The 11,967-nt window shown below is 39.0% G+C and overlaps 1 protein-coding gene across 3 annotated transcripts in view; it reads right to left on the minus strand.

Annotated features, from left to right (window-relative positions):
* Usp3 (ubiquitin specific peptidase 3) overlaps nucleotides 1-11,967 on the minus strand; it is a 93,632-nt gene that overhangs the window by 38,173 nt on the left and 43,492 nt on the right. For all 3 annotated transcript variants that reach the window (XM_023712433.1, XM_023712432.1, XM_004628832.3), the window contains one exon: nucleotides 2,277-2,360. In XM_023712433.1, coding sequence (XP_023568201.1) covers nucleotides 2,277-2,360 — 84 coding nt within the window. The remainder of the gene's footprint in view (nucleotides 1-2,276; nucleotides 2,361-11,967) is intronic.

The following is an 11,967-nucleotide window of genomic DNA, read 5'->3' on the forward strand; positions in this document are numbered from 1 at the left end:
AAAAAAAAAAAAAAAAGAAAGAAAGAAAGAAAGAAAGCATTAACTGTACTTTGTGATTATGTCTCGTGTAGGATTTATTTAGTGACAACAGCTAATTATTTTTAGTTTTATCCTATAAAAGTTCTTACATTATCCTGAGGGCTTCTCAAAATGGCCCAATTCTCTCCACGCACATAACATGCTAGCACCTCAGCACCTGCGGCCATTTAAACTTAAACTAAAAAAAGAAGTCAGAACTGCAGCTTCTCAGTGGCATTCACACTTCTCAAGTGCTGAAAGCCACCTGTGGCCCCGGCAGCGTTGCCCAGGAGAGGGCAGAGCAGAGCAGGCGCCCGTCACTCCAGGGAGCTGCACAGCCACCGCTGCCCAGATGAGCACAAATGTCATCTGATTTTTCATTCCAGCCTGTGTTTGCAAAATGCACAAGTAAATGAGAATATCCTCAACACAGGAAACGGACTTCAAGGTAGATTCTCTAATGAGGCCAAGCAGAGATGTGGATGTGGTCACATGTGAAGCCTTGTATCCAAATGCAAACAAAACATTTTGCAGCTATTTACAATGAGGTCTGCTCTGGAAAACCCTGTTTTCCTTTTGACTTAATTCTGATTAATCCAAATTGAAATGGCTCTTTTCTCAAAGAAAATTGCAAGTGGTAAAGAAATATTCTAGCAGCTATCCACTTCTACAATAAACAGTGACATCACCACACCAAAGAACGACTGAACACAACGTACTGCAGGAATCTCCTGCTGCAGTTTACTGTGAGAAGTTCCACATAGTATTACATAGTTGGGTTCTGTGCATCTGCACATGGGTCTCTAACCCTACATGGGCCCATGGTGGTCAGTTCAAATTAAACAGAGAGGGAAAAGTACTCCAAAAAAAGAGTCAAAAGCCGAGAAATCAAAAATACTTAGACACGAAGTGTTTTCATCTAGATTCTTTCCTTATCAGCTTTATAATCTAGTGAAGGCAGTGAACATGAATCAAGAATTAGGTTAACAAACATTATACAGTGTTGACTCAAAGAAGGTGGCTATCTGCTCTCCGTGTACATTCTGGAGTATCTTTCAAGTGTGCCAGGCAGCCCTGATTCAGACGTGTTTTCACAGTACCTTCAATACATCCACTGCCAAAAGAAATCAGACAGCACCTGAGGATCTGGGGTGACTCACGGATTTCACTTGAGTCAGCAGTCATTCCAGCCTGTGGCTCTAGCCACTGAGGCTTCAAAGGCACTGCTATTTGGGTGTCTACTTAGTGCTTCAATTTCAGTCCAGCAAGTTTTACTTGAATAAGCTATCTGGCTATACCAAAAAAAAAAAAAAAATCTATTCACATAAATTCTTCAATTTCTTTATGATCTGAAAGCATTCATGGCTCTTTGTAATTTCAAGTCACATGTATTGCCTGTAACATTAAAGGGAAAGAAGGCTGGGGAGAGAGCTCGGTGGTATAAGCACCTGCTGGCAAGTGCAAAGTCCTGAGTTTGATCCCCAGTACCAAAAATAGGGAAAAGAAGAAATTAATAGAGTCCTGTCCTATTCATACAGATGCAAAGTACAGAATACATACTTAAACCTCATTTAAAAAATAATGCACGGGGCTGGTGAGATGGCTCAGTGGTCTAAAGCACCTACTTACAACAAGCTTAGCAAAGCACAGGGACCGCGGTTCAATCCCCCAGCACCACATGCCAGCCAGCCCCGCCCCCTGGTGGGCTGAGCTGGCCACACACACACACACACACAAATAAATAAATAAATAAATAAAATTAGAAAAAAATAATGCACATCTTAGTCTAAGTAGATCTCACAATATATTTGCAGAGATTTTCTAATATCAAAAAGAGGTAACTCTAAAAAAAAGGGGGGGAGGGTCTGGAGAGATGGCTCAGTGGAATAAACGCTTCCCTGGCAAGCACAAGGGCTGGGTTCAATCCCCGGTTCCACCGAAAAAAAAAAAGAGGTAACTCTAAACACTTTTATATGATTTCCTGTCTTTTCTTTGTACCTCCAAAAATCTGCTCATAAATAGCTTATAAATTAGAAATAACTTAAAAGCAGGGTCAGCTTTTGAGTATGGCTTATGACAAAAGATAGTAAATGAAACACAGGCAAAGTTTCAGATATTTACACCGAAGGCTTAGTTATGACACATTGAAACGTGACCAAGTTGGAGCAACTCCCCACCAAGACCCACCCCAGACTCTAGACGTTTTTACCTTTTAACCCCACTGCGCCCCCGTCCCAGACCCGAGACCCAGTACTCACCTTTCCAAGTTCTGCAAGTGTTCTCTGACTTTCTGCACCAGCCCCAGCTTGGTGTCATTAACCACAAAATCGTCACAGCGATAACTGCAAGGAAAACATTAATCATTGTATGTAAAGAGCTTGAGGAAACCACAGAAACAAAATCCCTAAAAGGCCTGCTGCCAAGACAATCACATGGCTACAGGCAGTGACCAGCGGTGCTAACATTAGAGAGGATCTGGAATCCAGAGTGGAATGCTTTCTAAGAGCCTTTTCAAAATCCCCGTAGGTACGAGCTTCTTTTCACATTTTTGCTTAACACCTCTTCATTCCTCCCTTGAAAATGAAGTGAGTTGCTGCGTGTCACGCCCTCCAGGGGTATGTGACACGTGCAGAAAAAGGACGAACGCGCTCATCTTCTCATGCGGCACGCACCTAACACTTTAAGCTGATGAATTTCAGTCCAAATTCATGTGGGACTTAGGGGGGACCTGTTGGGGTACCGGAGGAGAAAAACCAAAAGATGGACATGTTAAATATAATTTAATTAAAACAGAATTCAGATGAGTTTGTAAGAATGTCTCTATTCTCAGGTCCTAGAGAATAGAGGTCTGAAGCCGTGGCTACGCGTTTTTGCTTACGTGTTTTGAATAAAAATGTTTAACGTGCTTTTAGAAATTGACAGTTTAGCAGCCAATGACCGAACAATATAAAGAGTGACATGTAATAAACTTTAACCTGTACCTTGGCATTTGATATTTTCTTGAAATAAGGCCAATTTTATTTTATTTATTTATTTTTATTTATTTATTTTTGCGTGTTTTGCTCCTTGAATGCCTTCAGGGCACTTTTGCATGGCTGGAGTGTTGTGGGGATCGAACTACAGCAAACTGAGGCTGCCAGCATTGTGGAAGCAGCCACTTAAAGAACTGAGCTAGGGCTGGGCCCCCAATAAGGCCAATTTTAGCAAAAAACAAAAACAAACAGGTGGACACCAAGCAATCCTTTTACATCTATAGCTTTGTTTAAAACCACTTATTATAATTACCAAAGAAAAATGTTCATCACACTGCGATGTGAGCACTAGAAGCTTTGAAAGCACAGCAGTTAGTAGAAAGTGAGTCATCTCTAACAGAATTAAAAGACAGACAGATAAAGCCAGTCTATGACAACATGAGGAAGGGGAGAGGGACAATGCTGTTTCAAGAGTCACAGCCCTGCCCAAAAGCACAGCCTGTGACGGATTCAGCAGCGAACATTTTGAGTGAATGCTTCTGAAAACTTTTAACTACCAGTGTCCTTATTTACTACACACCTCAGCAAGGACTACCCCGGCGAGCCTGTCACACCTCAATAAGGACTACCAACGCCGTCCACCAGGATTTGTCTACTGCGTTCTCCACGATCCCAGGGTGAATTCCTAACTCTCACAAATGGCAAAGGCAACCTTTTACATCCAGGCCATCTTTCTCTGATCAAAGTACCCTAGAAGGACAATAAATTCCTCACTGATTTTATGATGAATACATAAAAGTACTAAATTAGCAAAAAGGTGTAACTCTTTGCTCCTCTCAGAATAAATGACGAGAGTAGCGCGCGCTCCGTCTATACACCTGGGCTTTGGTAGAGGTGTACAGACACCTCGATAAGCCCTAAGCACTCACTGGGAATGGCGCCCACTGCTGACTACTGCAACTGCTGCTTTCATTTTGTCTCCATAATTTATGCATATAGTTCAGATAAAACAATATTCAGCATTCAAATAAAAACTCCAAATACTAGTGTTTGCCTAAGAAATAAAGTCAGAGCAAATTCACACAATTGAAAAGTGAACCTGTAAGGGGCCAGGGAGATAGCTCAGTGGCATAAACCTGTGTGGCAACAAGCACAAGGTCCTGAGTTCAATTCTTGGTACCAAAAAAAAAAAAAAAAAAAGAATAGTGAACCTCAGTGTGAGAGGTGTTTCCTCTATCCAACACAGCTTACCAGGGCAGTGACACATTTTCCTTTCATTATGACACTGTATAAGGCATGTGACAGTGCACACGGTACACCTGTCATTCCCAGCATTTCATGGGAGTTCATCACCAATCCAGTTTGTGCCAATGACTGTCTGACAGGACGGGTGATGATGAAGCATTACAGTATGTTTCCTGGGGTATGTTATGCAGACAACATGAGCTATAGTGATACCTATGTAAATCAGAACAGAACTAAATTAAAATACTTAAATTAAAATATCATTAAATTTTTTCTGGTTCAAAAATTAAAAAATGGAAAATCCTTTTTCAATTGAAGGCATTCTACTGAGGCAGAATCAAGCAAAGATCAAGAGAAAACCTCAAAGGAATGTCACAAATTTAATAAAGAATGCCAATTGTAACTTGCTGCAGCAGCACAAAATTTAAAAGCTGTATAAAACAAAAGCAACGAAACAATAAAGTAGGTGAGTTAAAGGAAATTTCCAGCAAGTGCATTTTAATAAAAAGTTATTCCAGTCAAAAAGTAATTGAAGAAATTAGTCACAATCAAATAATTGTATAACAAAAATATATGCTAATAATTTTTAAAAGATTTGAACTTGCAACTTCGGCCAGCTACAAAATGGCTGAGATTATTGCTCAAGAAAGAAAGCCATTTATAGATGGAGAAATAGAATTTAGTTTATTATCTCAATCAAGGAAAATAATTTTTAAATTATGAGCAAAGATTAAAAATACAAAGGATATTTCACAAAAAAGAAAAATCTTAGTTGAGTACAACGACGCATGGCTGCAACCTGGGGCCCTACAGGGGCGGAGGCAGGATGATCACACAGCCCAGCTCTGGTAGACAAGCCTTCGCCTCAGAATGAAATAGGAAGTAAGAAAAAGGGAACAAGGTATGGCCCACAGGTAGAGTACCTGCCAATCAGGTGTGAGCCCCTGCGTTCAAGCTCTAGTACAGCCACCACCACCAAAAATTGGACAGACCTTCAACTGAATCATCAAGGACCTTTATAACAATATGAAATATCAATCAAGTCAACACTTGAAAAACTGCAAGTAATTTTACCTTTAGCATTAATATTAATATCGAGATTTATAAGCGCTACTGCCCAATTAAAACTTTAGAAATGATTTGTTTCGAACATCTTCCAAATATGCAAATAAGTCTTTACCTACTTGAAATATTTTTTAAATTTTTAGACTTTTAATTTTTTAAGAAAACACAAAATAGTAATAAAAATTAGAAATGATATAGAATTTCACTAAACAAAGTAATATGCATTTGACAGTATTTGTTGAACTGCATAGTGCTGTCTTCAACTTAATTGTTCAGATTACCAGATATATACAGGCAAAATTGGAAAAAGAAATAAAAAAAGGTTATAAGAAATTAAGAAGAGCCAGCAAGATAGTTCAGTGGCTAAGCACCTGCTTAGGCAAGCACAGGCGCCAGGGTTCAATCCCTGGCACCACATGCCACACCTGCCCCAGCCCCGGGTGTGCTGAGCCAGCCACCAAGTCCGGGCGTAATAGTGCACCCCTGTAATGCCAGAGCTGGGGAGGCTGAAAACAGGAGGATCACTAAGAGTCCGAGCTGCGTAGTGAGACCCTGTACCAAATACGTAAGATATTAAAAAGAGAGAAAAAGGGAAAAAGTGGGGGAAAAAAAGGACAAAAAATATTAAGCATTAACTGCTCCTTCCCGTAGACCAGCAGCAATCCACAGAACTACTCTCCAAGCCATCCTGCATGCACACATAACTATGACTCTTCCCCCCATCCCTTCCCCTGTCTTTCTCATCTCAGTAATTTCTTCCTTTTGGACAGATTCATTCCTTTTTCAGAGTATCTACTGTAGCCTTCAAATTTTACTTACTCTTTCAGATTATTACGCTAGGGAAACAGTATGCTGCTTGCACACGTGGGTCTGATCTATTTCACTTAAGAATATGTCTCTAGCTGCATCCATTTACCAATAAAAGCCTCAAATTTTTTATAGCTGAATAATACTCCACTGTATAAAAATACCACATCTTCTTTATCCATTCCTCAGTTGATGGGCATTCCAAGATTTAGCTATGACAAAGTGTGCTGCTATAAATATGGATGCACATAAATCACTGTGGTATGAGGTTTTCAATTCTACTGGAAAAATACCCAGGAGGAGAACAGCTGGGTTGAAATCTTAAAAATAGCTAGGCATACGGCTGGCCAAATAGCTCAGTGAGTTAAAGCACCTGCAAGCAGGCGCAGGGGCCAGGGGCTCCATCCCCAGGCCTGCCATGCCAGCCCCACCCCAGGGTACAATGAGATGGCAATTTAGACTGGAATGGTGGTGCATGCCTGCAATCCCAGCTCTTGGAAGGCTGTAAACAGGCGGATCACTATGAGTCTGATCTAGTAGTGAGACCCTGAACACCCTGTAGACCCTTCCCTAAAATACAAAAGAAAAAAAAAAAGCTAGGCATGGTGGTGCACACCTGTAATCCCAGCACTCAGGAGGCTGAGGCAAGAGGATCACTGGAAGTTTGAGACCAGACTGGGCTATAAAGTGAGCTCAATGCCAGCCTGAACTGCATAGTGAGACCCTGTCTCAAAAAGAAAAGAAGTCTTAAAATTAAAAGTGATGTCATGTTGCAGATATTTTTCAAACCTTTATTCTGTTACTTTCAGCTAAATATGAAAAGATCGGTTTCTATCAAGACAATCTTCCACCAAAACCTGGATTTACTGAAATTATTTCTCTTGTTTTGACCCACTATGTAAAATACATTGCAAATATTTCTGTTTCAGGTAGTCTGGGGGAGGGAGCAGTGAATCATCACAAATTTCTGACACCGTTAAAACAAACAGAAGCTGATAAGTTCAATGATCTTACGTCCTTTGCCAATAGAGACTGCTCTGAGTCACGAAAGAGGCTTACAAAGATGCACTGTATTGCTAACTCTAGTCTAAGATCTTCTTAAAACACCAATATTCAAAACTCAAAACCCAGAACAGATTTTTAGAAATCTCAGTGTAATTTATATTTTTTCACCTATTTCACAATGTATGAATAAGCTAATTTCAAGGATTTAAGGAGAGAGTAACTTATTTCTGATCTAACTAGAGATGTAGGAATTTGTGAAAATTGAGTTTTTCATAGTATAAATAATGATTTCATATTTTTCAGTATGAATGAGCAGGAATTTTAATTACATCGTTTTGACATGGTTTTGCTTTGAAATCAAACCAACTGTTCCTTTTTAGGCAACAATTTTATCAATACAGATACAAATACTGAAGAACAGGAGTTCTTGGTACTCTACTAGGTTTCTAATAGTATTTGGAATACCATGAATGAACTTTTGCAATTGTGGTTTTTCTTGGTTTTGTTTTGTTTTGGGGACCAGGAATGCAACTCAGGACCCGCTCCTGCCAGGCAGACACTGTGCCACTGAGCCACATGCCCACCCCTCAGCTGCAGTTTTTATGACTATAAATACAAACCAAATATTTCTGGGGAATAATCTGACATCTGAATTAAGATGTGCTATAAGTATAATTCACACTAGATATCAAAGATCTAATGTGTCAGAATGCGAACATCTCTAATAAATGTTATACTGATTACATGTTTACATATTGTAGACATACTGAGTTGAGTTAAACATAAAATGAATTCTACCTTCTTTTAGCTCTTTTAATGTGATTACTAGGAAATTTTAAATTACATGGGACTTGTATTATTTCTGCTGTATAATCTAGGGCATCTAAGACATTTCTTGCTGTAAGATTTTATACTACCCAGTATCTTGATGGAGCCACTGGCATAATTTTACTGAACTATATAGAAGAACCAAATTTCATTTTGACATGACTTACATAGTTTAAAAACACTTTCTAAAAGATTTTTTTTAATTTTATTTATTTATGTGTGTGTGTGTGTGTGTGGCCAGCTCAGCCCACCAGGGGGCGGGGCTGGCTGGCATGTGGTGCTGGGGGATTGAACCGCGGTCCCTGTGCTTTGCTAAGCTTGTTCTAAGTAGGTGCTTTAGACCACTGAGCCATCTCAACAGCCCTCTAAAAGATTTTTCAACTGTCTTTGTTTTTCATGAACTAATACTAAACGTTCTCATAGTCACTAAAAGCGACCTATTACACAAAGTATGGAAATGAGCTAAATTTAAAGATTCAAGGGAAAAAAGAGCTTTTTAGTTATACTACACAGGTATTTTACTATTATTTAAGGAAAACATTTGCCTCACAGGTCAAGACCAAGGGTGCTAGTTGGGCATGGGGGCATGTGTGCCTGCAATCCCAGCACTCTAGGGGCTAAGGCAGGAGAATGTCCATTTGTTCAAGGCCAGCCTGAGCTACATAAGAGAGTTCAAGGCCAGCCTGCACTACATAGTAAGGACCTGTCTCAGAAGAACAAAAATAAAAACTGAGGGGGCTGGGATGTAGTAAAGGATCAATAAATGTTAGTTTTGTACATTTGTGTAACCACTGACCTCACAGCCTACTTCTGGCTGCCTGTATCCCCATTTTAATTTCTTCCTCCCTGATCCAGGACATGTACACACACACACACACACACACACACACACACACACACAGTGTGGTAAAGGTGGAAAAGTGATGAAATGTTGCCTGGTTGCTTTATTCTTTCCAGGAGATGCTGCTTTTAGACTAGATACTGGTCCACTAAAACTGGCATTAAAAAAATCCTGAGCAAACAAAAGCACTTAGAGTAAGTAAGCTCTAAAAACTTTCTGAACTACTATTATTCTGTTGAAGCTATTTGGTCAAAATTATACTTACTTCTAACACCTGAAGAGAAAATTTGAGCAGTCTTAACTTTCTCTTTAGGAAGATCAGACCCTAAAGTACAAAACAGTTACTACCATACTGGTTGAGTTTCAAGTTTGTGGCCTGACCCTTTGAATCTTAATGTGACAAGATACATCAAATGCCCCAGATGAAAAACTAGTTCACAAAACACAGCTGAAATGGTTTTCCAAAAAGCTCTCCCCACCTTGCTTCTTTACAGCTGGCCCTGAGAAACTGGCAGGAGGACTGCGGCAGGGCTCAGGTAACTTGCTCCACCTTCGCTAGGAGCTGCTCCAGGCCTCAGCGTTTCTTCACGCACTAGGCCTGCATTATGACACAAACCCAAACCAGGCCTCACCCACATCCTCTCATCGGCTTTTAGACTGTTCAATTTAATGTAGCTGGGTATGGTGGTACAAACCTATACATTCCTAGCAACTGGGAGGCCGAGGAAGATTCTCTAACTGCAGGTTCAAAGTCCACCTGGATACCTCATTAAGCCCGTCTCAAAATGAAAAATAAGAGCTGGGATTTAGCTCGGAGTAAAGAATTCTGGGTTCAACCCCCAACGCAGCCTTTTATTCTTTTTTACTTAAGCAGATTTTTCTCTAGTGATTTTAGGTGACTCTTTATGGAAAGAGAAGCTTTACTTCTAATAGCCTACTTATCTCATGAGTTCTTTTCCATATTTAGTAGAAAAGAACTAAGAAAAAATTATGTAACTTTAAAAAGAAATATATTTAGAAATCATATAGGCAACATACTGGAGACATTATAAATAAGGAAACAGGATACAAAGGGGCAAGCAAGGAGAGGACTGGTATTCCTCTCTGCCTCCTACGCTTGTAATAAGCGATACTGTCGTACTGGCTGTGTAAAGATTAGTCTTGAATCCAAATTCCTTGAGTCAAATATGGTGTTAGTTTTAAACTTTTTAAAAATTTTTTATTCACTTTAATGAGAAAAAAAGCAATGAAGCAGTTTCAAAAGAGGTTAGTAGGACAGTTACAATAATTAATACATAGCATATGGTCTTCATAGTAGTTAAAACTTAAACAGTTAATAAACCCCTAATTAAATGTTCAGTATGATAATATATGCACATTCATGTTTAGAATAAACTTATATAAATGATTTTAATATGACATCCTGAAAGAACAGGGACAAACTAACAGGTTCAATTTCACATTAAACACAAGTTATTCATACTGTTTAACTAGGGAGGTATAAATGGATAAAATCACAGCTTATATAATTTCCAAACCCTACTTGCTCTGATAAACTAGAAAAATGAAACAATTTTTTTCACTAAACTTATTCCTTATGCTTTATTTGGTTCAATGTGTTGAATGGCTCAGAATAGATAATTTTGTCAGTTTGCCTTTTTGGATAGTGTTTGTGTTATTATTATCTTGCAGTTTTTAATAAAAATATTTAAAACCTGTGTATTTGGCTCAGCCCAGGTAATCAGGCAGCTGCACACCGCAAACACACTCAAGAGAGCAGAGTGAGGCCACTGCTCATCCAACCCTCCAGGAGACACTGTGTAGTTTGGTACAAACCACCAAATTTACACTACTGGTAGCAGCTACATTAAATATGTGCCAAAGCTTTTTTTTTTCCCAAATAAAAAGTTTTCATAAAAGTTCTACTTCTTTCCCATACTGCCAATGCATCACTTTGGAGGCCCACACACTGAAAAATTAGGTCTCTAGAACCTCGCACGTTCTCAAAAAATACTCAGAGCAAGAGCAGCATGTTGGCTGCCCAAATTTTTCCGGATGTTGTTCATGTTGTGTCCGGGGACTATCAGGTAACCCAACTGTCTCACGTAAAGTCTGAAGGTAAAAGCATGGGGGAGAGGACTGCTCACATACTAGGTTTTCTTCAGAAAAAGACTGTATATATTTGCATCCTTCTTTATTACACTTACTCCTACAGCCTGCCGCACCAGCCCCGCCCCTGGGGTGCGCTGAGACAGCAACTGAAACTGGGCGTGGTAGTGCACGCCTGCAATCCCAGCTCTTGGGAGGCTGTAAACAGGCGGATCACTATGAGTCCGATCTAGTAGTGAGACCCTGAATACCCTGTAGACCCTTCCCTAAAATACAATATCTACATCTATATCTATCTATCTATCTTTACTCCTAAAGAGTATAGCTGAAATTGCTGATATTCTGTTGATTTCTTTTTCTTCTGCTCATTTAGACTTTGACTGGTGACTGCTAACAAAGAGAAAGCTATTAGATTTTGTTATAGCTGGATGTGGTGGCACGTTCCTGTAACCTTAGATAATGTATTTATCTTCCAAAAGTTCTAATTAATTCTAGCTGCTGTTTTCTACCACAGTCTCCTGGTGGTTCTGGTTGTTCTATCAACTAAGTTTGACATAAAAATATTTTTGTTTTCAGTATTTACATGAATTATTTCCTCTATTTTACCGCAATGAGTAGAACTGCTAAAACAATGTGCAGTAGGTGATGATCACGTACGTGATGACAGGAAGTACTGCTCTTGGTCCTGATTTAACGTTAGTGCGTCAGCATTTCCTCCGTACTGTGGTGTCTCCTTTCTGCTTTTTGATGAACTGTTACTGTAATGGTTTAATAGTTTCACTGGAATGTTATTAATTTAAGTGTGAACTGGATTATAATATATATTTAATTTCTGTTTAAATTACAGTTAATAATAACTTTTAATCAATAAAAGCAACTCACTTACTTCTTGGAAATACCATCAGATTTCTGTCTTAAAGGTTTCCAAAGTTTCATAATATTAATATACTCTATTAATTACTCATCTATATTCTGGTTTCTCTTCAGATCATGTAAATCTTTTGCCTTTTATTAATTACTCATCACCTGTGGCTATTTAAATTTTTTTAAATTTATATTAATTTAAAATAAAACAGA

This window comes from Octodon degus, unplaced genomic scaffold (genome assembly GCF_000260255.1).
Source record: "Octodon degus isolate 3935 unplaced genomic scaffold, OctDeg1.0 scaffold00026, whole genome shotgun sequence".
NCBI lineage: Eukaryota > Metazoa > Chordata > Mammalia > Rodentia > Octodontidae > Octodon > Octodon degus.